This window comes from Blennius ocellaris, assembly GCF_963422515.1.
Source record: "Blennius ocellaris genome assembly, chromosome: 1".
Taxonomy (NCBI): Eukaryota; Metazoa; Chordata; class Actinopteri; order Blenniiformes; family Blenniidae; genus Blennius; species Blennius ocellaris.
Genome location: NC_137650.1, coordinates 34,352,354 through 34,379,108, shown reverse-complemented (window position 1 = coordinate 34,379,108; position 26,755 = coordinate 34,352,354). Strand labels below are relative to the sequence as shown.

General features: G+C 45.6%; 1 protein-coding gene across 4 annotated transcripts in view; it reads right to left on the bottom strand.

Annotated features, from left to right (window-relative positions):
* neo1a (neogenin 1a) overlaps window positions 1-26,755 on the bottom strand; it is a 219,730-nt gene that overhangs the window by 91,704 nt on the left and 101,271 nt on the right. For all 4 annotated transcript variants that reach the window (XM_080496441.1, XM_080496444.1, XM_080496442.1 and 1 more), the window contains exons 3-4: window positions 7,140-7,415; window positions 4,425-4,575 (exon numbers count right to left, since the gene is read on the bottom strand). In XM_080496441.1, the coding sequence (XP_080352567.1) occupies window positions 4,425-4,575; window positions 7,140-7,415 (427 nt within the window). The remainder of the gene's footprint in view (window positions 1-4,424; window positions 4,576-7,139; window positions 7,416-26,755) is intronic.

Here is a 26,755-nt window from a genome sequence, read left to right as displayed (position 1 = left end):
GTCATCGGGCGAAAAAAAAAATTCTTGTTTTTATTCAAGATGCTGGGGTGGAAATAGTGGAGTTGAATATTTTCATGTAAGCAGGGGGAGAAGGAGAAAACTGTTCGTGAAACTGGAATTCAAAAGTAGGAGAAGATTCGCCATCAAAAAAATCTTGGTGGTCCAAGGATTTGAACCAACAACTTTGCTTATTTCGCTAACCTTTACTGCGCCACTGCTGCAAGTGATATATTATTTTGACTATGCAAATTAAAGAGGAACTTATGCAGCCAAATACCATCTGTGACCACTAGATGTCAGCGTATGACAAGAGAATGCTGCTACGGTACCACAGGAAAAACCTCCATTGATGCCTTGTTTTAATGGAAATGCAAAAATGAATTTCAACAAAAAAGGATAAATTAAAAACAAACAGTTACCCTGATGAAGGCTAATCATCTGAGGATTATTGACACTGCAGTTATATCTCGGCTTAAAGAAATAAACTTCTACTTACTAATGCATTAATTCAGATGCAACTTATAGTCCATGAAATAAATTTGATTATTTGGGATAATTGTGCGCTGAACATAAAAGTATTGTGTATACAAATACTTCAGAATGACTGGTATAATACTGAATGAGAATGGCTTTTTAAAATCAAGGTATGAGGCTCTTGTTTACACGTTTTAATGTGAAAACGGAAAACATTTGTTGCGGTTTTTGTGCGTCTGTTGCCACGACAACGGTGTTCGAAGTTGCTGCGACTCCGTGTTCAGAGGGGAAAACACGACTTTACGCTGCGACTGGTCAGACCCAACACAGCCGCAGCAAGTAGTTGTTCTGCACACGCTCAGTAGGTGGACAATAACAACAATGTCGTGACTCCCCGTCCACATTCTCCTGGGTCTTGGTAGTTTTATTTTGACAGTCACGGTAACAACAATCCCAACGTGGTCGTTGGCTAGCGTGTACATTCCAAACCTTTCTGGAATGAAAACACAAAAAATACGCTGCATTTCCACAACTGGATTGTTAACAATTTTGTAATTTGCACCATAAATCCCGGCTTTCCCGGTGCCGCTGTGATCTCGACGAGGCGGCGGTCCTCTCGGGAGCGCTTGAACGGGATGACGGATGGCCGGAGCGTGAATGTCACGGTGGGCGAGGGGAAGTGGGACACAGACGGGCGGCCGACCAACGGCAGACTTATTGGACACGTCGCCGGAGACGGATCCTCCTGGACGCCTCCTGACCTCCTCTGTGAGCGAGTCAGCGTTGTGCAGAGACGCCGCGCCGCTTTTTGAAGCGAGTGTGCATAACGCGGCGTGGCGAGTCTGCAAATATGCTGACATTGCCGGCAGTGAAATCTTCTCTTCTCGCACCGCGAAGCCCGAGATCTGACCTCTGCACATGAGCACAACCAATCGTAAACAAGAGGTGGGGTGGCATTCCCTTCATTTTCTACGGAACACTAAGCGTATGAGAACAAAACTGTGAAGTACCTTGAATCGGAGGATGGACTGTCCTTCACGTTAAGTGTCTCGCCCTAAAATATAAGCTGCGTGTCCTTTATCTTATCTAAAGTGCGATTTGATTGATTTCGCATTTTTGTTTACGCAGCAAAATGCTAAAAACAGATCTAATAATACTGGAAACCGGACATTCCCATTAAGAACTGCAGGTTTGGAGATGCTCTGACTGAGTCACTGTCTAACTCACTCAAGCAATTTTACATTTCTCTGCCTTTCTATCAGTTTTAGAGAGAAAACGTTCACTTGCAGCCGAATAATTCAAACCAACTATCAGGAGACATGATACAGAGTCAATCACACTTCACATGTCAGTGGTTGAACAACGTGACCCGGGTTAAAGTCCGGAAACAACCCAAAGGAGATGTTTCATTGTGTTTGAAGTGAGCGAAAGTGGCGTTAGGGTTCGTCTCACATTGACTCAAAATCACAAGAAACCGAAACACCAAGTAAAAGAACCTTCCTTCCTTTTTCTATGAATATAAGTCGAGATGCACTGATATAATTACTGAGTGTCAGACCGGATACTGAACACAGTACTCGTACTCGTATCAATACTTGATATCAGCAAGTAACCGAAGGTTCCCACTCGTATTTGTTCTCATCTGTAATAAAACAGTGGCGGTGCATTCCTATATATGAGTACGAGCATGTGGTTCAACTGAAGTTTGATCGATTCACAATGACGTCATCAGAGAAACAAAAGACCGTCCCGGCAGACAGACACAATCCCCACCCACCTGAAAGCTCCGGGAAGTGAAACTGTTCATGCTGAAGACAGAAATCGACTGAATGTTTGACAACCACCTGTTGTAAAGTTCCCCCTTTTCAGATCTCTGCTCCGTCGCCGTCCATCAGCGCAGGCGACAAAGACGTTAATAGCAGCCGTCGAGCCGTACAAGACGATATAAACAAACACTACAAACGGAAGCGTCACGTCTGTTCTCTGACAGGTTATGAATACCATGCTAATGAGACTCTTCAAAGACTTGAAAGCAGAACTTCTCTGTGGAAAGACCTTTGAAGGATTGCGCCGTGTCTTTTAGAGTGTCCTGGAGTGTTTCTGTGGAGTCAGTCAGTCAGTCAGTCAGTCAGTCAGTCAGTCCTTAAGTCAGTCAGTCAGTCCTTCAGTCAGTCCTTAAGTCAGTCAGTCAGTCAGTCAGTCCTTCAGTCAGTCCTTAAGTCAGTCAGTCAGTCAGTCAGTCAGTCAGTCAGTCAGTCCTTCAGTCAGTCCTTCAGTCAGTCCTTAAGTCAGTCAGTCAGTCAGTCAGTCCTTCAGTCAGTCCTTCAGTCAGTCAGTCAGTCAGTCAGTCACGGTAACCCTGCTGGGTTGATATTTGTGAGTTCAGACTTCCGAACAGAGCGGAAACTAGCGGCACGGCAAAGTTTCAGTCGTCTGCGGCAGGAGTTGGACGAGGTAACCCCCCCCCCGTCCCCCCCGTCACCGGGTCGGCGGCTCCGACGCGTCTTCATCAACTTTCCCCTCACGTCTGCCGCCGCCGCTGCTCGAGCTTCGCACCAAAGACCAATTAAGTGCTCTTTGGCGATTCTTCCTCCTTCACACGGCTTTCTTAATTGACAGCAGCTCCTCCAGCGCCCATGTAAAGCCGGAGAGAGGGACACGAGACTTTCAAGGAGAGACGTTCCACCGCTATCCGTTTTAATTGTCGACGTGGTATCGAAATCAAAAGGAACAGTCTCGTTCGTGTATTCGCGGCACAATCGGTTTGCGTGCCGAAGGCGGGAACATCGGGGGTCCTCTCCAATATCTCCCAGACTCCCCCCCCCCCGGTTGTTCAGTGTTCCTGCTAATTACTGACGGTGTTCCCTCCAGATACTGTTTTGTAATTAATACAAGGTAGATTAATAAGTACCTTTTTAGCCAAGTCTCTTATGAGGTCAAGGCGCTCACAGACATCTCCACAGGCAGCAAAGACATTCGAGTGGAGGCGAGCCCGGAACGGAGGGTTGGAAGGTCTAATGATATTCTCGCTCACACCACACTGGGGCCGAGTGGCTACCAACGTGATGACCTTCCATTTCATTTCACTGAAGGCAGAAATCCCAATCTGGGCCGGATTTAGATAAATGAGCCCGATTTAGGTTTGTTTTTTTTCCCTTCTTTTTCTGTTGACCCCCGGCGAGTTGCAGTGTTATTATTCTGGAGGACTGGCGCATGAGGGTTAGGTAAACAAAGTGCTTTCTTAATTGGTAAGAATCAAACAGCCCATGTCCAAAGCTCTGCTCTCGGAGGGATTTCAGCTGCACTGCCAGAGCTAATGAGAGCCGGAGGAGCGAGAGCACAGACGCTGTGACACTCCGCCTCGGCTCTTCATTTGTGAACTTCCAGTCGGCTGGCAACCCCGCCGCCCCGGTCTCCCATGTGAAGTGGCTCCGCCGGCACGTCCAGGTCCCCACTCCCTCCCCACCCCCCCCACCGACGCCGCAGTGGCAGAATAGCATTTACACCTCAGGGGTGGAGGCGCCAGGACTAACAGTTTAGCTTCTGGAGGCCGGAGGCGCCGGGCTTAACGGAGCAAAGCGGCCCGGGCTGCTTCTCAGAAGCTGGAGAATAGAGGGAGCCAGGAGGAGCTCAACAAAGTGGTCTTTGGGTTTGGAGGGTTTGTTGGCTTTATTTAGTATCGGAGGACTTTTAAGAATGGGTTCTGAGTGGCGTGGCTGCAGGGTGACGGGGCGTTTCGTCTAATACCGAGGGCTCGGGACCGAATTTGCTTTGTTGAAGAGTAAAATGCGACATTTGATCCTGATGGATGGATGGACGGACCGACCTGTACGGGGCTTGGGTCATAATAAGCTCCAGCATCCTAAATTGTATGAAGCTGGTTGGAATGGCACTACAAGAACATGCAGCTTCCTCAAGATTTGTTTCGACTTGGTGTTCAGCCCTCATACCTTTCTTCCAGCAGCTTGTCTCCATGCATCCAGCGAACGTTGGGCGTAGGGAAGCCGGTGGCCACGCAGGGCAGCAGCACGCTGGCGCCCACCACCTTGGCCACGGATGCCGGTTGCTCCAGGAACTCCAGCTTCCTGTCTTCTCCGCTTTCTGGAAGTGGGGAGAGAAAAGAAAGGGTCAGACTGGGTCAAAGCTCAGAAGGAAAAGAAAAGCTGCGCAACAATCATCCGTCCACGAAACTGCAAACCTGGACAACCCGTCCACGTTAAGTATATTTAACACATTTGGAAGGGTTATTAACTGTATCTGACACAAAAACCTAAGATATATCTATATATTTGACACAATAAAGTAAAAACGCAGCTTACATGTGACTCAGACGCATCACACATAACAATATCATTACGCCAGTAAAAATAGTACCGACTTTAAACACTGATTAAAAAAAAAAAACTGTGGGATTAACACATGGAGCTCAGGACTAATATATCTTTATAACGGTGTAAAGACATTGTAGTGCCTCGATGTCGGAACAGGATAACGCCACTTCGTAGCTGAACGCTTTGAGTGATGCGTTCAGGTGCATCACGTAAGAGCGTCTTCCGATAGCGACTTTAAATGATGAAAATATGACAGATAGTCATTAGAGAGCTGGAACGTAGAGAGAAGCACAAGGCAGTGCTGATGTTTTGGTGCAGGGCGTCATGTGTGCAAAGACCATTCTTGACGAGAATAAATATATCGTACTAAATATACATGCACATATGCTAGCTATATGAAACATATAAAGCATATCAATTAGAAATAATGTGTAAAAGTACATTATGAATGATTCATGTTCTTCCAAAAATTCTGAAATCTCATCCGTGGACGAGTTTTTGTAGAATCCATCCCAGTTTCGGGCGCCATCCTTCTTAAATACTTCAAAAAGGGAGTTGTGTGTGTTGTGGGGGCGTTTCTGACACCGAAAACCAAGAGCAGTCCAGTGAATAATGTCCGTGTTGATGTCTGAGGCAGCTTAAGTGTCGGCTCTGTAGGAGTTCAAAGTGCACAGAATAATTCCTGCCTCTGTGGCATTCTGCAATATCCAGACGGTCACGGTGATTTAGCACAAGTTTTAAAAAGCCGTGACTTTAATGAAAAAAACAAAACAACAACAAAAAAAAAGAACAGATGCATAAAGCTCTCACTCATTGGAAAAACTGAGCTAAAGTACACATAATTACAAAAAAAGCATTTCCATAGCTTCAACATCTGGTCGCATCCCAGCAAATTTTCTCCCAATTTCCTCACACGGCTTTATGACTTTTCCGTCTGCATGCTTACAACTTATTGCCACTCTAACGACACGTCTTTAGAGGCGGCGAACGGCGGCGAGGCCTCCTGCTGAGGTCTTGTTGGAGCCTGATTTACAGCCACTAATATCTCCTCCGTGCCGGCAGGAGGCTGGTGCTTAACAACTCAGTAAATAAAACCTTGTAGCGGGGGCGAGACGGCAGACGCTGGAATTCAGACTGCTTATGAGCGGCGGGGCTGAGTGAGTGTTGCATCGCCGATAACCCCGCCGGGAATCTGACCGCCGCATTCGGCAGCCGGGCCGGCCGGCCGTCCCTCACCGCAGCCAGGCGGGTCTGTTCAAGCTAAAGGTAATGAGGAACCCAGAGAGAACCCCTGTAATCAAACTGCGCACTGGACTGAACATAAACTTCAATTTACTGCGCAAGAGGCTCTGGGAGCGTCTCGAAGAGGAAGTGGAGAAGGTGTGAAATGTTTGATTAGACGGGAACTGAGGGCACGTCCGCACGACTTTTTCTCCCCAGACTTCTACTAAAACATTCCGTCGCTATGAACTCGACTCGACACGAGGCTTCAGGGCGTGTAGTACACCTGCCAGGCCTTTAGGGGGCGCTGTCACTCACCAAACACACCAAAAACGCAGAAGAAGACAGAGCACATAGATATTTTGACGTAGATACCTGCTCATAAAGCTCTATATAGCTCTAGTTCTATAGGTCTATGGTCCTCCTGCTGCTAGCGTCAGTAGCTTCTGCAGCTCCACTGGAGCTTGTTGTTCCTGATTGTTGTGGTTATTTGATGACATCACGGACCACAGTGGGGGGGGGGTGGGGGTGGGGGGGGCGCGAGATGACCTCATCTTTTCTCCACAGATGATCGTTTTTGCCGTCTTTACCCCTCAGGGTGTGGACGGCATGAGCCGGGGTTTTAGAATTTCCCCACTCTGGGACCCGTGTTCAAAACCCCCAAAAAACTGTTTTCACGCTTCTAAAACCGCCTCATGTGGACGACGGGCCAGGAACATCTGGTTCAGGGCGAACCGGGTTCCCGGTGTGGACGACGGGCCAGGAACATCTGGTTCAGGGCGAACCGGGTTCCCGGTGGGGACGACGGACCGGGAACATCTGGTTCAGGGTCAACCGGGTTCCCGGTGTGGACGACGGGCCAGGAACATCTGGTTCAGGGTCAACCGGGTTCCCGGTGGGGACGACAGACCGGGAACATCTGGTTCAGGGTCAACCGGGTTCCCGGTGTGGACGACGGGCCAGGAACATCTGGTTCAGGGTCAACCGGGTTCCCGGTGGGGACGACAGACCGGGAACATCCGGTTCAGGGTGAACCAGGTTCCCGGTGTGGACGGGCCCTAAAACCAGCCCTCGGCCCTCCATGTGTGACGCAGCCCGATTTCGGTGACTCACCTGGCGCAGTCTGGAGCTGGGCCTCGTCGCTGGCCTTGGACGAGCCCACGTTCTCCACCAGACACCGGTAGAGGCCGGCGTCGGCCTCCGAGGCGTTGCTGACGACCAGGGCTCCGCCGGGCAGCTGGGCCAGCCTGCCGCTCAGCTCCAGCGGCTGCCGGTCCTTCTCCCAGCGCGTGAAGGGCACCAGGTCGGAGTTCACCTCGCACGCCATCACCTGGCTGTCGCCCAGGCGCACGGTGGCGGCCGACGGCTGGCTGGCGAATCTGGGCATGCCTGGGGAAGGACGACAAGGAGGAGGACGTCAAATACCGACATTCCCTTCAGAGCAATACGTTTTTGTCTCATATGTTCAAGCATGTCGGTGGGGCGTCGGCAAATCCAAAGTTTCAACAACGATCGTCACATCATCGTGCATGAGGAGGATTTCCACGTCGTCTTCAAGTGAAATCTACTCCTGCATGTGCAGAAGAACTCTTTAAGACGACCGCGGTCAGTGTTTATACATCATCCCCATTTCTACAGACACAAAGCACTGGACCAATTCCACCTTCTCCAAAAGTCGGACCTTCAATGACGCGTGTATAAACTACATTCAGGATGGAAGTGCGAAACCAGCAAACTACTGCGATTAAGTAGCATCATTTGGTATTCGAGAACAATTTTCAGCAGATTCCTCAGTTTACACGCGTCGTCGACTCACAATTTCACCTTTGTGGCCAAAATGTTTATTCTTTTGATAGAAATGATAAAATACCTGCTTGTTTGTTCAAATAAAATGTTTTGTTAAAAAAAACCCGAGTCATATTTGAGTCAAAAAGTACTTTTATGTTTTCTATTTTAAAAAGGCAAATAGTATATTTTGATGTAATTTTTTACAATTTGAGCAATGTGACAAAACTAAAAAAAAAAAAAAAAAGTTTTTTTTTCCAGTTTGGTACCTGGCACAGGAAGAAATCCACGTTAATTTCTGCAGACTGACACTAACGTCTTGACGTTCACACCAATACGTGGCAGTTTTATCAGCACTGCTCTTATGAAACAGACGGAGGGAAGTCAGATTTCTACCGAGGCCATTTGGAAAACAAACAAACCTCGACACAGCATCAAGGGAAGTTATTAAAAACTTCTGCTTAAAAAAAAAAAATAAAAAAATGTCAAGACGTATATTCACTCTAATCTTCAGAGCTGGAAAACACAACGGCACATTGGAAGCAACATCTTTTAATCCATATTCAGGAATTAATTTTTCTCAAGTGGCAGAGGCCAAAAACAACCCCCCCCCGCCACCACCTACCTCGACCTCTCTCTCTATCACACACACACACACACACACACACACACACACACACACACACACACACACACACACACACACACACACACACACACACACACACACACACACACTCTGTGCAACACAATCACTTATCCTGGATGGTAGATGTTAATTTGCCGCGCCGAGCAGGAGACACACAGCCCTAATTAAAAAAAGGCTGGATCCACAGGCTGTTTGTGCTTCTGCACCCCACTTTCATCTCCACGCTAAATAATTATTTCCTGCGTTTGAAGCCATTGATCTGAAACCAACACTGGCGGGCCGCTTTCGGAACAATCGCACACAATGGCTTCAATTAAAAAGAACTTACAATGTGTAAACTGAAAATGGTATTCTTGGGTTTATTAGTGAGGCAGAGGGAAGGAGTTGGGTGGTTTTTGTGTTTTCATAGAGGAAGGCCACTCCGTCCCAGAATAAAGTGAATATCATGCTGTGTTATTACCATGCAGGGCCTCTTTGAGTTTTTGGACCGACTGTGGTTGTCGCCTTAGTAGTGTGTGTGTGTGTGTGTGTGTGTGTGTGTGTGTGTGTGTGTGTGTGTGTGTGTGTGTGTGTGTGTGAGTGTGAGTGTGTGTATAACTAGCTGTGTAGTCAGTGTATATGTGTGTTACTGTGTTGTGTGTTTTGCATTTGTTAGTGCGTGTGCATAATAGACTATACTGTGGTTTTGTGTGTGTGTGTGTGTGTGTGTGTGTGTGTGTGTGTGTGTGTGTGTGTGTGTGTGTGTGTGTATAGTATAGTCAGTGTAAATGTGTGTTACTGTGTTGTGTGTTTTGCATTTGTTGGCGTGTGTGCATAATTGACTATACTGTGGTTTTGTGTGTGTGTGTGTGTGTGTGTGTGTGTGTGTGTGTGTGTGTATAGTATAGTCAGTGTAAATGTGTGTTACTGTGTTGTGTGTTTTGCATTTGTTGGCGTGTGTGCATAATTGACTATACTGTGGTTTTGTGTGTGTGTGTGTGTGTGTGTGTGTGTGTGTGTGTGTGTGTGTGTGTGTGTGTGTGCGTGCGTGTACAAATGCGATGGGGAAAAACCATAAGTGGATTAAAAAAAAGCCACTGTTTTCAGTGTGTTTCTTTGTTTGTCTTCAATTGTTTTCAGTGTTTCTTCGCTTGTTTTCAGTGTTTCTTCGCTTGTTTTCAGTGTTTCGTCGCTTGTTTTCAGTGTGTTTATTGGTTTTATTGTGGCGGCCGAGCTTTTCACACGGTCAGTGGATGCTGACGACAGGCTGAGTGATGACTCAGCATCCGCCCCTCTCACCTGCAGACGTCTCGTCAGATCCCCTGCCAAGACGAGCTCGGGGGTAAAATCACACTCTACGATCAGGCCCAACAGCGACTCGTCTCCCACTGCATCTATCACAGTTCAGCTCATCCCAGCTTCGCTGATGCCAGTGCTGATATTATTTCTATCCGTGCTGCCAATCATCCACTCTACAATTATGCAACGGTAGAAAAAAAAAAAATAGAAAGAGAATAATTTAGATTAGAGTCACTGAAGCTTTCAGCCGAATCTGGTTGCTGATTATCTGCTGGTGAGAAAATCCTTCTACCTGGAAATGTAATTCATCAATCGGAAGAGATGAAACATTTTAAAACCTAAATACAATAAGCAACAGATAATTATTTTTCTATATTCCTTTTCAATGGCGTATAATTTATAATTAAAGTTTTGTGTTGCGTCGTACACAAATGTTACGCGTTTACACAGCAATGTTTTGAAAACAATGTTTGTTTCCATGGAAACACCCGAAGTGCTGAAAGTGCAGTTATAACATCAGTTATAGCATGCCAGGCCACAAGGAGGTGTGTTGGTTGTTTTTGAAAAGGAGCCATACAAACATGGGGGCAGAGAAGAAAACACTAGAAACGTATTACTGAAATAACTGAAGTCGTTTTTTTTTTTTTTTTTTAAAGACACCCAATTAAATTTTGCACAAAAGTTATCAGAAGGTGAACAAAACAATACATTGATTCAATCACTTATTGAAAACCGTGTCTGCTTAGTTCAGATTTATTTTCGCCGTTATACATTTACCGTAATTTCCGGACTATAAGCTTTAATTAAAGCAGCGGCTTAAACAAAGGACTCGGCTAATTTATGGGTTTTTAGTGAACAGGCTTCGTGTCTTTGTGATGCGTTCAGGTGCATCACGAAACTCCGACCTTCTATAAAAAAAATATATATATATATATATATTTTGGTGGTTGCGGATTCTATTCAAGTGCGTTCATAGTCCAGAAGTTACGGTTCCTACTCCGTTGTAGGTTATATTCCGATCAGCTGTTTCACTTCCGATAGCACAGGGGTCGGCAACCTTTAATGCTCAAAGAGCCATTTGGTCCCAGTTCACACTGAACGTAACACCCCAAGAGCTGCACACTTTTATTTTGACAGTCCCACAGGAAGACCATGCCATGACGACACGACACAAAACCTTCACTGCTGGTTGACAACTTACAACTAATAAACTAAACTACATGAACTAAGCAACAAAAACACAATTATTACCAACACTACAAACCTAACATAACCCCCAATAATTACATTTAAAACACCACAAACAGAAACTCCCATAATGCATTGCAGCTCTCAGCTCCTTTATCGCTACACATTATTAAAATGGAAGATAAATGTGGGAGATCTGGATTGTTAGAACCATGAGTGTGATGGTGTGTCTTTAATGTCCTGTAGTTGTTGTGGAATTCAGTAGAATGTTCCGTCACTCTCAACAAGTCTGCAATGAACCTCCCGGAACTGCTGGCGCTCCGCAGCGCAGTGGTTTTACTGTGAAAGGTACAGGAAGCTCCCAGCTTCAGACACCAGTTGAGCCGCGATTCTACGTTCTTCATCCATTATTGTTGTAATGACATCACATCGCTGCGTTGTTCACGACCCTACATTTTACCACTCTTTGTAGCGGGACTGCGCTCTGGGTGGCCTTGCCTCCTTAAGTCCCTCCGGGATGAACTGCAGTGGGACCGAGGCTCCAGGAGCCGCAGTGGAGGGACCAGAGAGCTGCGGGTTGCCGACCCCTGCGATAGCACTGCTCTTATTTTGTGGAAGCGTGACTGTGACTGTGTTGGTCGCCGAAGCTTCAATACTGATCAAACAACATGAAGCCACAAGCCAAAACATGAGCGCTCGTCCCTGCAGGGGACAGAACGTCCAGCCTCCGCTGAGCGGTTGGTGGTTGGAACGAGCTTCCCCTCTTGGTGCAGTGTGCTTCTCCTGCAGCTGCTTGGAAATGAGCAAAAAGGAGTGATTTATGTTGGAGTGACCCCTCTCACTCCTCACTCCGGCCTCGTCGCGCTTCGTTAACAGGAGAGCAGATTGGCAGCACAGCACTTCTGTTCAATAGCCGCTGCTGACCGGGGCTGCGGAAGACGAAGCTCCTGCCCAGTCGATTTTAAAAGGGAGAATTGTGATTAATTGGAATCGATAGCTTTAGCGTCGACGCTCGCCGCTTCCCACCCGCCGTGCCCCGCCTTGACCCGCGCTTAATGCGCTTATGTACACTTTAGCACAAAACACCCCTGCATGCATATTCATGGCGTCATAACCGGCCACTTCATTATAACCGACGGAGACAAAGTGCCGTGGATAAGTCATCTCCGCACACACACACACACACACACACACACACACACACAGCAAAAGTGATGAACTCAGCCGGGAGAGATGTGATGAGGCTGGAGGAACAAAGATTTAGTCGATTTAAGAGCCGGGAACTCAGCCGAGGGACTGCAAAACCAAGTGAGGAAAGTGTCCACAGCACAAGCCGGGATGTGAGGCGACGGCGTTCATTCTTCTTCCAGCAAAAAGTTCCGTCTGTGTTTAAGGTGGTTATAAACTTTGATTTTCCCATAAAAGTGTAATGAGGGATAATCACGGCAACATCTTTTTTTTTTTTAAACAAGGTTTGTTTATTCAAGATTCAGTTAAACAATATTACATTGGAAATTACCAATAGTTTTTCCCACTTTTCTTCCCTCCCCGAACCCCACAGTCAACATATAACAAGTAACAAGCCAGACAGGTTGAAAGGAAAAACAAATACAATAATAATACTGTCAATAATCACTGCCAATAAAATACCTCAGAATGCACACAAAGATGTTGTGTAATTGACTAATCTACAGTAGGCTTTCCTTACAAATTATTAGTTTACAGCTATACAATTTCAACTGCATCCATCTTTTGGAAATAGGCAAGGAAAGGGTCCCAAACGTCGTGAAATTTTTTAACTGAGCCTTTTGTTGTGTATCTGATTTTTTCCAGCTGTGTGTAATACATGACATCACTGACCCAAAGTCTAAACACAGGTGGCTCTGCATCCTTCCAACCCAGCAATATCCTCCTTCGAGCCATAAGTGTACAGAAAGCAACCAGACTAGCCTGGGCCTTGGTCAATCACGGCAATATCTTTGATCGCGGCTATTATTTCTGTGGCCTCGCTTCACAGTGTCAGAAATTTCTCGGCTGTCTTTCCACCACAGGAGGTGTTAAGACCGATACGACGAGCTCAGACCCCGTTTACGTTACCTTATGAAGAGAAAACATCCTCCTGCTGAGCATATGTACAACTACTAGTTGCTACTAGAGTGCAGTAGCAGCATTTCCACCGTCTACATGGAGAAACGAGGCCTAAAGCTACTCTAACAACCAATATCATCGCAGCAGAAATTACCAGAACCAGACCGTAAAATTTTTAAAAAACTAAACAAAAAAACCCCAAAAACGTATATAAGTCGCACTTGACAATAAGCCGCAGGCGTCCACATTGTAACAGAGCAAGAATTTCCATGCAGGAGCACGGGAATTGCGCATATTTTCATCAATTCTCCCAAATCTGTCTTTGATAGTGCTGGAAATTCCTGCACACGGTGCTGGGTTGTGCTTCATGCTCCTGCTGCGAAGCCCACAGACACACAGAGAGACAGATACATAATCAGCAGGCGATTTATCTTGGCTCATAAAGTATTTTATTTTCGAATTGTGACTCTGAGAAGGAAGATTCCTCAGCCACGGAGTCCAGCGCGCGGGTTTACGTGATGCACCTGAACGCATCATTGACGGCAGTCAGCTGCTGGAGCGCTGGGAAGAAGCGTGAGACGAGCTCAGAAAGAGCAGAAATGTCACTTTTAAGGCAAGTTTTGTAGAAGCAGAGGCTAAAAACAGCCTGTATCTACATGCAGAAGTAGAATCTGGCGGCGTGAAGCCCGTTAACGCGTAAAAATCCAGAAATTAGCCGCATGGTGTCACAAGCCGCAGGGTTGAAAGCGTTTGGGAAAAATGTTGCGACTTATCGTCCGGAAAATACGGTAGTTTTTTTTGAGATTGTAAGGTTCAAGCTCATTTCTTGCACATGAACAACAACTTGGTTGGTTGATCACATGGGGAAGGTCCCGTTGCGTCGAGGATAAAGTCGGCGTCTCTGAAGACTCTTGTGATTCGCTGCAGACGGACATCGAGCAGTGAGGTTTGATTTCACGTCGTGTCTCCGGGTGACTTTATACTGAACTTTCCAATTTCATCGTTGTGCCAGAGGAGAAATCTTGAGCCTTAACAAGAAGTGTCAGGTGTTAGCGTTTGACCCGAGAAGTTTCAGCCTTCAGCCTTCGTCTCTGACCTCATCTTTCCAAATGTCAGCGCTCCACGAGAGGAAGGATTTATTGGAGTGTGTGGGGAGTTTAGTGTTTCAGTGGAAACTCGTCTTTTCTGTCTTTAACAGACCGACTGTATCTTGTCTTGGCGTAAACACAAAGTGGCGTCGTGCTGAATCGTCTGGTACGTCGAGTATTTGCTGGTCCCGTCGTCATGGCGACGTGTCTTCAGGGGGAGAGACGCCGAAACACAAATTCCTCCCAACGGAAGTCAAACGCCTTGAATGGGAGTCGTGTTTTGTGAATGAGTGAATGTGATTAACCTCGGCGGGAAAAAAAAACCCCTTGGAGGCGGCTGAAGCGGTTAAAACGCAATAAATAAGTGAAGTCCATTTCATCAGTTGGAGTAATATCACGATAGAGACAGATAATTAAAACAACATTGAGAGTTATTGAAATAATCTCTTTGTCACGGGGAAAGTGGCGCATCAGACCAGTTCATCCAGAGAATTCAATTCCATAATTGAGTTGGGTTGCAAACTGTGGCGTCGTTGCACGGCCGATCAATATTAGTGCTGGTCTTCCTACCGGGGGAAACGTTTCATTAAACGGCGAAGCAGGAAGACGGCAAAAATACTCGACAGTGAAACGTCTGGAAAAAGATCAAATCATCATCGGCGGGTTTATTCTTGTGTCTATCCGCTTGTTAACAAGTCACATCGTAGGCCAATTTGTCAGCCTGTGGCGTTAATCAGCAAAAAGCTTAATCTGTTCACAGTCAGACTTTGATTTCACGTTTCCACGGCAACGCCAGAATCAGTGAAATCGATGGAGTTAGCGCGACAGGCCACACGTCGGAGCAGAGTTTCAGAAGAGTTGCATTTTCGGAGTTGGGTTGTCTAGACGGACACCCGCCGTCCAGCAGAGTGCTGCATTCAAGGACACCAAGGAATTATCAGTTGTAGTCCGGACGTATGGGTTTTCTGACAAAACCTGTTATTTGCTTTAAAGATAAATCCTCTCAAATACACTCAACTACCCGTTTTCCACCCTGTTGCAGCAAACACAACACTTTTTAACTGATTATATATACATAAAAAAAAGAAAAATCCACTTTTGTGCTGCGTACCACAGCTGCTAAACGTTTCCTCATCATACGTAACACAATGAGAGAAAAATTCCCCTCGTTTTTTTTAGGCGGGGGGGGGGGGGGGGGGGGGGGAGAGTGGCGAGCTAGATCCACCAAACCAGACATCATCTACTCAGCTTTGCCTGCAGAGTCTCTAATCACATGAATGCTAATGAATGAATGTGTCCATCATCCGATGGAGATGAGCTAAAAAAAAAGAAAAAAAAGAAAAGAAAAGAGCAGCACCGCAAAGAGAAGAAGCGCAACGACTGCCTGCCCCAGAAAAAAAAAAAAAAAAAAACCCCACACACACACACACGTACACAGACATACCCTTAAATCACACAGTTGGGTTCCTACTACTCTTAATTAAAATCAGGTATAGAATAACAATGAGCAGCTTAATGGAATATTCAGGAGGCTTTAAGGATCTCCCTGGAGATTCCTCGGAATTAGCGGCTGCCTTGCAGAGCGGCTGCCTTTCACCTTGGATCGTCACACAGCCCGGCTCCACGGTGCACGTTTTCAAGTGGTGTCGGTTTAAATAATTAAGGGGGAAAAAAAACCCTGAATCTGGCTCACATCTTAGAGGAGCCCAGAGGGGAACGGCTGCGGCCCCACAACGCGCCGTGTTTGGACGAGCAACTGCAGAAAGCAGACACGAGCAGCGACGGCTTGTATTTTCCAAAAAACCCACTGAATCCACGGCGCCAAAAGGACATGATCCGACTCGACGCGTTTCAATTTAACCTTTAATTGTTCAATTAGCATGAGAAAATAAACCCTGTCATTCATCTAAATGGAGAAAATAAAATGGGCACAGTTATCCTGCATAATTCAATCTATTGATGTTGTTTATGTAAATTGCTTGAAATTCAAAGAAACAACAAAGAAATTAAATGTTGAAGCACTGCAATTCCTTTTGTACTGATGCACAGTGAAATAAAGCGTGTCAGGCGGCAGAAGTACTCAATGTTTAGACAAATGCCAGACATTGTTTCCTCGTCTGCGCTTGTGTTTGAATGAAGTATTCATTGAGCCCGACTCTGATCCGGCAAACAAGAACATCAAGCTTCTGTTTTAGCTTCAAGTCTTTGACTTCCAAGAATTGATTTCAAGGTTTTTATTGAGGACTTTTAAAGCTTCTGTGGAAGATTTTCTGTCTGGTTACGATTCCAGCTCCTCCTTCAGATGTCCTCATATGAGGACTGATTTTTCGGAGAACTACTTTTTTTTTTTTTTTTTTTGAAAGGCGAAAATGTTGTTTATTTAACAGTAATTCTTTAATTGGGCTCTTCTGATCTCAGACAGAATTTATTTTTAATGTTATGAAAGCCCGACTATGTATGAGGAAAATTGTAAAAAATAAAAAAAATTAATTCTATATAACAACAAAGTTTAGTTCATATAAATATGAGGTCCTACTTATCTGAATTCACAAGGAGAAAAAGAAAAGGTCATGCAAACAATAGTAGAGTTTCCAGTGGCCTGGAGCAGCGTTGTCATGTAAACAAACCCCCAAAACACAATAAAAGTTTTGCATTTCCACTTAAAAATGCCTCAATATACCCCGACGTTACGTTTAGTAAAGTTCCCTACAAAGAAAGATTATTGATTTTACATTTTGGACAAACACCGTGAAAGATAACTTCTGTGTCTGTTTTGCCACCGGAGTTCCAACTGAATCCATCCTCTTCTTCTGCCAAAGTCCCGACGGAGCATTTTAACAGGTTTATTCTAGCAAATGAACTTTAAACAACGTCTGAGCAGCAGCTGCAGTGCGGAGGTGAAGCTGGACGCCGGCGCCTGCAGGCATTACGGGAGATGAGTTAAACCACAATGTTGTAACACATGCTGGAATTCGCTTGTTTGTTTGTTTGTTTGTTTGTTTGCTGTGGCCCGAGCTGACCAGTCACCCGGGCTGCTTTCCAGGTAAATCCCCGACAGACCAGAGATATCTGCAGGCTTTACGGTAAACCTGAAACACCGCCGAGCTTTAATGCAACACAGAACACTCTGCTATCGACCCGGCGACGCCGCGGCATTAAGGGCTGCACTTTGATAGTGAGAAATCGAGGTAACGACTCCGGACACACGGCGCGTTATGTAAATATCCACGCTTCGCATCTAAATTTGAGTTTAATTGCGAAGGAAGAGGAGGTCAGTGGTAAAATAAATAAAATAAAAGCAAATTGGAATGACTAATGTATTTAAAAATGTCTTTCTTTTAATAAAATAAAAAAATAAAAAAATAAAAAAAATAATGTAATAAGTCTCGGCCTCATTGTCGTTAAAGCTTCACCAGGAAAACTCTTCATCCATGAGAATTTCAAATAAAAGATCGTGTTGCTGGGCTCCAGAGGCTCCAGGCTTCATGTTGTAGGTGGTTTTATATACAGCAGCCAAAATATAGCATTTTGCGTTTTTTTGTGTGAAAAACGTTTTATTCATTCCGCGTTTTGAAAACGATGCAAGTTGAGCAACGTTGGAACAAAAAATGTTGAATTTTTCACGTTTCCGTTTCAGGAAAATCTTCGCTTTCGCACTGCAGAGTTTTGAAAAACGACGTAGTTGGCAGGTCAGGCCACAAGGTGGCACTGTTGTAATGAAAACACACACACTAAATATGGATGGACATTCGTATGGAAAACTATTAAACTGCAGGACAGGAAACACGCCTGCGACTGTCCACCTCCTGCGTTCCACCCGACTCCACGGAGGAGGAGAGTTTTCACTGGTTCTGAGCGTCGTTTGTCGTGTGAACGGACAAAGACGGTACGTTTAACCGACCGTTCAACCTTCTGGACTCCTGAAACCAAGAAGCAACAGTGAGACCTTGATTTCCACGAGGTTCCAGTCGGTTCTGGGACGAGTGCTGAAAGTCGTTAAGGGAAACGTTGGGGAATCGATACCTGGAATTGAAAGTCCAACATGTCGGACTGGAGGAGGAGATGGAGGCTAGAAATGTAAATCCAAACACCTTTCATGTCCCAATAATCCCTGGATGGACTTGCTGAGAGTGTGCATGAGGGTAAGTGGAGGGGGGGGGGGGGGTAATAACTGCCTCTTTGTGTGCTATTATCAGCGCATCTCTTTCACTTGACTAACCCGAGCAACACAAACACAAACAACCAGCATTCTGCCGTTTGCTGCATTTATGAGGTTCACAGTATCAGACGGGGCTGAATGGAGCCAAGAGGAGGAGAGAGAAAAAGCTCATTGAGTGAAGTGACAGATAAAAAAAAAAACCCCCGATGAAGAGCAAATTAGACTGTGAAGACGTCCAATTAATGGCGGCGAAAACCGAAGATGTCAGCAGAACGAGGCAGTCCAGAAAGAAGAAGAAGAAAAAAAGAAAAGACAATGAAGTGTGCTGGATGCATTGACTTGTAGAGACGGTCTGAGGCTGTGAAATCTCCCCGTACAATATCTACCCCCCCCGCTTTATTCACTTCACTGGCTCTTTCTGTTCCTGCTCTTTTTAAGACCAGCTGCAGCTTAAGTGATAATTAAATTTCCTAATTGAAGGTTTCGGAGCTTCGGGGGAGGGGGGGGACGGGGGTGCGGGGGGGTGTGTGTTTCTGGTTTCTGAGGGCTTCCTCCGGTACAATAAATCACAGTGGTTAGCCTGCCAGCGTTCCTTCAGTGGAACAGCGAAGACTTCATCGCCGTTCAGTGTTTGTCTCAGGCCACAGCGCCCCCAAATGAGCAGCTGGTGGAACTGCGTGACTTTTTTTTTTTTGATCCAGTCTCAATGTGACTGCGAACGTCACCCGGCTCCGCCCCCTCGAACCGAGTCCCGGACTGTCCGAACTGTCAGAGGTCCCATGTCAGGTGCACCTGAAGAGGCTAATGCAGAGTGTGGGGCAGGCGTCCTGCAGGGGGCGCCAGAGAGATCCCGTAGCTTTTGGGGTTTTTTTCCCCAGCCCCACATGGAAAGAACCAATATAAACATATATGTTTTAATATAGGTTTTGATATAGGTTTTTAATATATGTGACATATATAAAATTGGCCGTTTTCCTATATTATATGTACATATATGTGTACACATATACGTGCATACAGGTACTTATATAGGTACATATATGCACGTATATATGTGTGCATATATGCACCTATATGTTCTTCTTGCATAATTGTTTTTTAGTTAGTTCTCAGTTATTGCCTTGATAATGTATGACAGTTGCCAAAGTGAGATATGGACTAATATATATATATATATATATATATATATATATGTGTGTGTGTGTGTGGAAATAAAGAAGCAGTACAGGAGACCAATATGTCCTGTATATTCACATATATGCACCTAAATTATGCCTATATGTGGCATATATACGCATGTATGCAGCATCTATATTGTCATATGAGCATATATTGTCATATATGTGCATATAAACTGCTTATATGTTTCATATATGCGCATATATCCTCATATAGGTTCTTTCCATGCCATTCCATTCTTTCCAGGAATAACGAATATTAAAATATTAAATAATTTGCAAATATCCCTGAACACCGAATATGACGATATGGTCGTCGATGATAAGAAATAATCGGAGATTGAAGTTTTCGTCGGAGGTGTCACTCAACTTTCTTTCTGCTGCAAAAAAACAACTGCGAAATATCAAAAATCCGCCGTTAGAACTTGAGCTTCACTTTTCTGTGTTCTCCATGTGGTTCTCCACAGGTTCCTCTGTCAATCCTAAGACTGACGCATCCTTCAGTGGAACATATTGCAACAGAATTGACCTCCGATCACTGAATAATTTGAATTTATTTAACATTTTTGAAGCAAAACACAAGCTTTTTTCCACAGATATGAGAGCCAATGTGGCTGTTCTGCTCAGAAATAAAAACAGAAATCGTCTTTTCTCAACAGAAACTGTGAGGATCTCTCATTTTTTTCCCACCGAATGAACCATTAACACGCTGGATTAAAGTCTTATAAACTAGCAGTTTTTTTTTTTTTTTTTTTTTAAGCGTTATGCGTCCGCTTTCATTCAATTTAAGTGCCGCCATCCAATTTCAAGCTTTACATTTACATTTTGAGAGTAGATTAAAACACCAGCGGGCCGATTTCCTTCAGGGAATAGTGTTCACAAAATATCTGTGAAGGTTTGGATATAAGGAAATAACTCCGCGGCCCAAACCCTCCGCCGAAGCATTAGCAGGCTGGGATTATTAATACATTCATGTGTGCAGAGAAAAACAATCAGAGGCATTAAAAGGAAAACAGATGGCGGCAGTGAGAGGATATTTCTCCTTCACTCAATCTGCTATCAAACTTTAATTGGATTGTACTGCAAAACCCGCTCAACGCCCCCCAATCGCTCCTCATAAAGGCACATCGTGGCACGAAGACGAAGAAGAAGAAAAAAAACACACGCCTGCATGTTTATGAAATGTAGTTTTGAGGGGCGGTGCTTTGGGGCGTTTTACACCCAAAACCACAGGAAGTAATTCGTCACATTGGACGCCAGGAGCGCCGCTTTGGCTTCGTCTCGGCTCGTTGTGACGGATGTGGTGGAAATTGGGCCGATTACAAAGAGAACCTCGGTGTTTAATTACAAAATCCTGCAACGTCCCGATAGGGAAACGCATTGTGAACACGAGTGTTCAGGAGTACAGCTGCACTCTCAGGTGGGAGTAGAAGTACTCAAGTCAACACGTTTACTCATTTGTTGTTGTCCATCTATGCCAGGGGGGTCAAAGTCATTTCAGTTGAGGGGCCACATCAACCTGCTCTGACCTCTGGAGGCCCAACAAGTCAAACATCACATGTTAAACTGCAGATATGGACAAATGTCAAAGTCTTTCCTTCTTTTGATCCTTTTATAACTGCAAGAATTCGCCAGTCTATTCTGGAATTTACATATTAAAGTTAATCAGATATTATATTTGCAAAAAAAAAAAAACAACACAATATTTGGATCTGGATATCATATTTTTATTCAGGATTAAAACAATTTGTCATCATCTGGACATTTTTTTTTTAGTTTACATGTCTAAAGTATCACTTCACATAAATTGGACACCTTTATTGTGAAAGGTGTTGCGTTGTGTGACCTCCACAGACGCATTAATGTCGGGGGTCAAATTCTGACCAATGTCATTTTTGCCAATCTAGTGTTTTTAGATCAGCCTCTGTCAGTTTTCATATTTATACTTTAAAAAAAAAAAAAAAAAAGAATCGCATGGCGGCCGGATTAGATCCTCTGGTGGGCCGCTTCTGGCCCCCGGGCCGCATGTTTGACACCCCTGCTCTATGCGCACGTGTGCAGGAGAAATGTGTTCCGACGGCAGCGACTCAGAAAAGTTGGATTTTGCACAGTTGTCACACGAGAGTCTGAGGCGGTGTGTTCAGCGACCCTGAGCACGTCGGGAAAACAGACCTCCAGTTTTCCTTCTTCACTTGAAAACTTCAACAACAGTCTTGATCACTTCGTATGAAACGAGTTGAATCCTCGCCTTCGTCACTGCTAATGATGCCGCAGACGAGCTGCCAGGCAGGATTTCCGTCGTTTGAAAGATCCGAGGTGAAGCACGTTGGTGGATACGATCCTTTACACAGACACAAAACATTCTTTGTACGTAATAAACTCAGCAATGACATCTGACACACACATTGTTAACTATTGTTGGTCAACCCGTGCTTGTCGCCATGGAAACGGCAGCTGAATCATCCAATGACTCAGCTCATAATTGAATAATTGAACTCAGTTCAATTTTGAAGCAGAAACATTTTTAATTTTTTTCATTTTGACACAAAACGTAACTGATCAGTGTCTTTTTCAATACTTTTCTTATTGTGAGGCACCGATGTGATACATGTTTACACTTTGAACTGCATGGCTTGTGTCAAATTTACGATACAATCAAAAGTTTATTGTTATTGTCATCAACGTCATTATTGTTGCTGTGGTTGTCATTGTTATTGTTGTTATAATGGTTGTTATAGTGGTGGCTATTATCACGACTGTTGTCAGCATTGTATTACATTTGTTATTCTAATAAAACAATTTTTTTATTGAAACTTTTATTATTAAATCATACTTTTTTTTACTATTTAAAACGTATTATTAATTGCATTATCATCACCATCCTCATCATGATAATTTCACTGTTTCGTGTGGCTTAAGTGTGACATTTCAGAATAAGAGGAGACGTTTCCCGAGGTTCTCCGAGACTGACAGGAATGAAAACAGCATTAATTAATGGCGGCGTGCTGGAATCTAATAAAGCAGTGAGACGATCCATCACGTGTGAAGCCTGACGGACCCGACGTGTGTCGTCTCAGTGAAACGGCAGGGGGGGGGGGGGGGGGCGTCGCCGCCACAGCGATAAACACAAACTGGATCTGATCATTGTGGAACCGGTTCGGTTCCATCTGATCCAAACGGCCGTCTTTCAGAACAAAATTCAGCGGAGATTAAAATAAATAAATAAATAAATAAATAAATCTCTCTGTCTGGTGGACAATCAAGAGGACACGCCGCGGCCTCACGACGAAACCACGTATTTCAACTGAATCATACGTTAGCAGAACAATGGCCGCCACTAAGGCGTGTACACACACACACACACACACACACACACACACACACACACACACACACACACGCACACGCACACACGGACTCAGACACGCCCGTCACAGAAGCCGAGCGAAGATGGATGAGCAGCGTTCCACCGACTGAAGTACCGGCAGGGATCCTTATTTTATCTGCCGGGCTGTAAAGATGGCTGGAGAAAGCAGAAGATGACAGAAGAAGACGCGTCCTGACCTTGGAAGCAGCCGCCGCGTGAAGACACTCCAGTAAAAAGATAAGACAGCTGTCAAAGGGAGACACGTCCGCCTGATGGAGGACGTTTATTTCCTCTGCTGTGATCCTGAGTCTCTCACTGCTTTCTGCTGCAACAGTTACCAGTTGGGAAAATCCCATTTCTCATTTATTTTGATTCAACCCGTCATGTTTACTGTTGATCCTCAGCCTCAAATTTAAAAAAAAAACAACAACGTAGATTAATTTCCATGAATTCTACCAGTAATGTCTGAAATGCTGAGTTTAGTGCAAAATAAGGCTCATGCATTGAAAAAACAGTTTTTAAATCTGTTGTCTTCTTATGGATACCGACAAAAGAAAAAATTAAATAACTATTATTAAACTGAAGCTTTATCTGTTTAAAGAGCGATTCAAATGTTCAACGACTGATTTGTGACTATTCTGAGTCGTTTTTTAAAAAACACAAGTGAATGTCATGAACACTTGATAATCTGTTGTAAAGTATAAAACGTACTGAAAACACAATGTGTTAAAAAAAACAAACTCTTGATTCGGCTGGACCAGGAAAAGAGCGACAACAACCTTTAAATGTAAACGTATAAATGTTTACGTGATGAAAACGTCGAACCTCAATCTCAACATGAAGCCAAATTTAATGAAACACAACATAAATTCTGTTTTCCTTGAAATCTCTAACGTTTTCTTTGTTTTGGTCGGCCATATTGGATTCTAATCCTTACGTCTGACAAAGCCGCTGTAGAGATCAGTAACATGTGAATTCCTAAAGTGGCCTGTAAAGAGTTAAACTCATGAGCGTGAGCGTCCTGGCGGCGGCGGCGGCGGCGTAATCCCCGGAGTTGATCGTCCGCCAGCTGACTCCTTTATGTTACTAAACATCTCTGAGAGCTCTCCGCCGGGGGGGGACGGGGGGGGCGCATGTTTTCAGCTGCGAGACTCTGGGCGCAGGCCAGATGTTGGGGGGGGGCGGGCGATGACATCACGAGGCCCGGCCCCCTCGGCGAGTCGCTTCCCGCTCTGCTGACGCCGCCGTCTAAGACGACAGTCGCCATTAAAGACAAATGTCAGCCGTCTACCATCCTGCGTGTTACCGTGGTGACGAGCTGCTCGTTTTGATCGCTGGATTCGCTTTCGATTTGCATTCGCTGGGGGAGCAGACGTGGAGAGAGAGGAAGGGCGACTGGGCTGAAACTGTCGACAATCAAGTGTGTGTGAGACGACGGAAACGTCAACATTTCACTTCGGGATCTTATAAAATGTCCCACTCCTCTGCTTTTCAAAACACAAACACATTCCGTCTGCGTGTTCGTGAGGATTTAACCCTTAGACGCACACGTGGGGTCAGAAATGAGCCCACAGGTTGTTATTCTTCAACATCTTTCAAATGAAAAGTTGTAATATCTTCATATTCCAGGTGTTCCTCATAAAACATGTTTGTGACATGAGGCCATTTGCATTTTTTATTTATCTTTTCATTAATGGGTAAAACTGACCTCCAGGGTGGTGAGGCTGTCAGAGTTGCTAAGAATTAAGTTTCATAAAAGATTCCATAGGAACTGCTTGTGGAACAGTGGGGTAGTGATACAAAAACTGCAATTTCTTAAAATTGATGAAAAAATAAATCAAAATGCTAATGGCCTCATGTCACGAACATGTTTTATGAGGAATACCTGGAATATGAAAATATGACCACTCTTTGTTTTAAAGATTTTGAAGAATAACAACCCAGTATTTTGCAAAAACGCATTGATTTGAATTGGGGTCATTTTTGAAAAGAGTATAGGTTGGTAGGTTGTGCATCCAAGGGTTAACACAGTGGACGTATGGATCCAGGTTATTGTGTTTCAACACTCATGTGCAGGGTATTTAATTCCACCGCCGCCGGGGGATTTGACCACAGCTGCTCCGAATGATTGCAAAAATACGGTAAGGGTTGCAGGAAAGGTGGAGGAAGGAGGGCCGTGAGGCGGCGGTGGCGTGGAGGTCGAGGGAAGCGTTCCCCGGGCCTTCGCCTCCAGCCGCCGCCTCAGGAAGAAGCACCTGCTGGAAAAAAACTTCCTCCAACACACCGGCGCCGCCGTAGAGCCGCACTTCCTGCTACGGAGAAAAAGAACTTCCTTTACGAGCGGTTTTGAAGGAAGCGTGTTTGACGACCCCGGAGTATCTCGCGAGCAGCAGCCGGGACGACGGCGATTCAATTAGGGCCTTTAATCACGTCAAGGTGTCGTATTTTATCAGTGGGAATTTAACTCACTCTTGCTCCATTGGGAGGCCGACCTTGTGCGGAGGTCGTTGCCCCTGGAGACGGGGGCGGCGGCGGCGGCGGACGCTCCCGTTGCCCTGGCGCAGATAAATGTGTCGGCTCTGTGGCCGTATGGACGGCACTCCCTCCCTCCCCCCCCCCCCCCCCCCCCCCTATCGGAGAGGAGTCAGCCGGGGGATTATGAAGAAGCCGTCCATCAAATCCAACACGTCGGCTCCAAACAGCAGCTATTGGCGGCGACGTGTCCTCACATCCTTCGACAAGTGCTTGTTTCTTTTACTGGAATGATCCCCCCCCATCCCCCAACACCCCCACCCCCACCCTCCTAGATCAATCCAGATAAACTAACCAAACACACCCTCCCCCCCTCCTGTTGACCGATATGACGTAGAGGGATAACCTCTCCACCTCCACTTCCTCCTTCATCTTTCCATCCAATATTTTCACACCTCTTTCATTCCCAGCATTACTCTCCAATTCAACCCATGTCCACCCATTACCTCCACCCCCCCACCCCACCCCTCCCCCACCGCCACCTTCCCACATTTCAGTGGGGGCTCCATTGTTTGCCGGAGAGGGGGGCACGCCATCACCGCCGCCGCCGCAGCCGGTTCTTATCTGGGGATGTTGCAGGCACATCTGTGAGATGCTATCGGCGGCCCTGTTGCTCTGCTCATGCTCCAGCCCCGCGAGTGCAGCTCGCAGTGAAATGAGATGGATGGAGGAGGGGGGGGAGGGGGGGGGGGGGTGCGAGAAAATGGAGCACCTTTCCTTTCTGTGGCGGGGATGATGAAGGGAGCGGCGGAGAGGAAGACGACCACAGAAAGCTTCCACCGATTCACATTGCGTGTTCCGGCAGAGCAACTAATAAGAATTAACAATTAATGATAATCCATATTTTATCATCACAGTAAATCAATGGGGGGAAGGGGGAGGGGGCAGCATTTTCACCAACAGCTCTCCCTTTCTGCTGATCGATAGGAGCTAATGTGTCAAACACAACATTGGAGTTATTCAGCGTGATTTAGTGCTTATCTCCGCCGCGGCGTGTGGGCGTCTGCCTTAAATTACACCCCGACGAAACCACGAAGGAACAAAACCACTCCTCTGCATAAGTGAGATTAGAGTGAGCCGCTATCTGTGTCTGTTATTAGGATTGGGTTTGTGAAGAAGGGGAGAAAAAAGAAGTAGTAAAAAAAAAAAAAAAAAACGCCAGAGAAGATGCTGCATGTGCAATTAGTGGCTGAGGCAGCCGAGCGTGCAGACGGGAGCTTCAGCTGGACTCCTGACTTGTTCGACTCGAACGGAGCGTCTGAAAGGCCCGGCGCTCACCGGGGGCCACGAGCGGACCAATCGGAGTGGTCGTGCGTTCGGGGGCGCAGGACTGTGAGCGGTGGGGCGGGGCGGGGGGCGGGGGGGGCTCACGAGCAGCAGATGTTTGTGAGGACACAGATGTAGCGCAGGGCGCCCC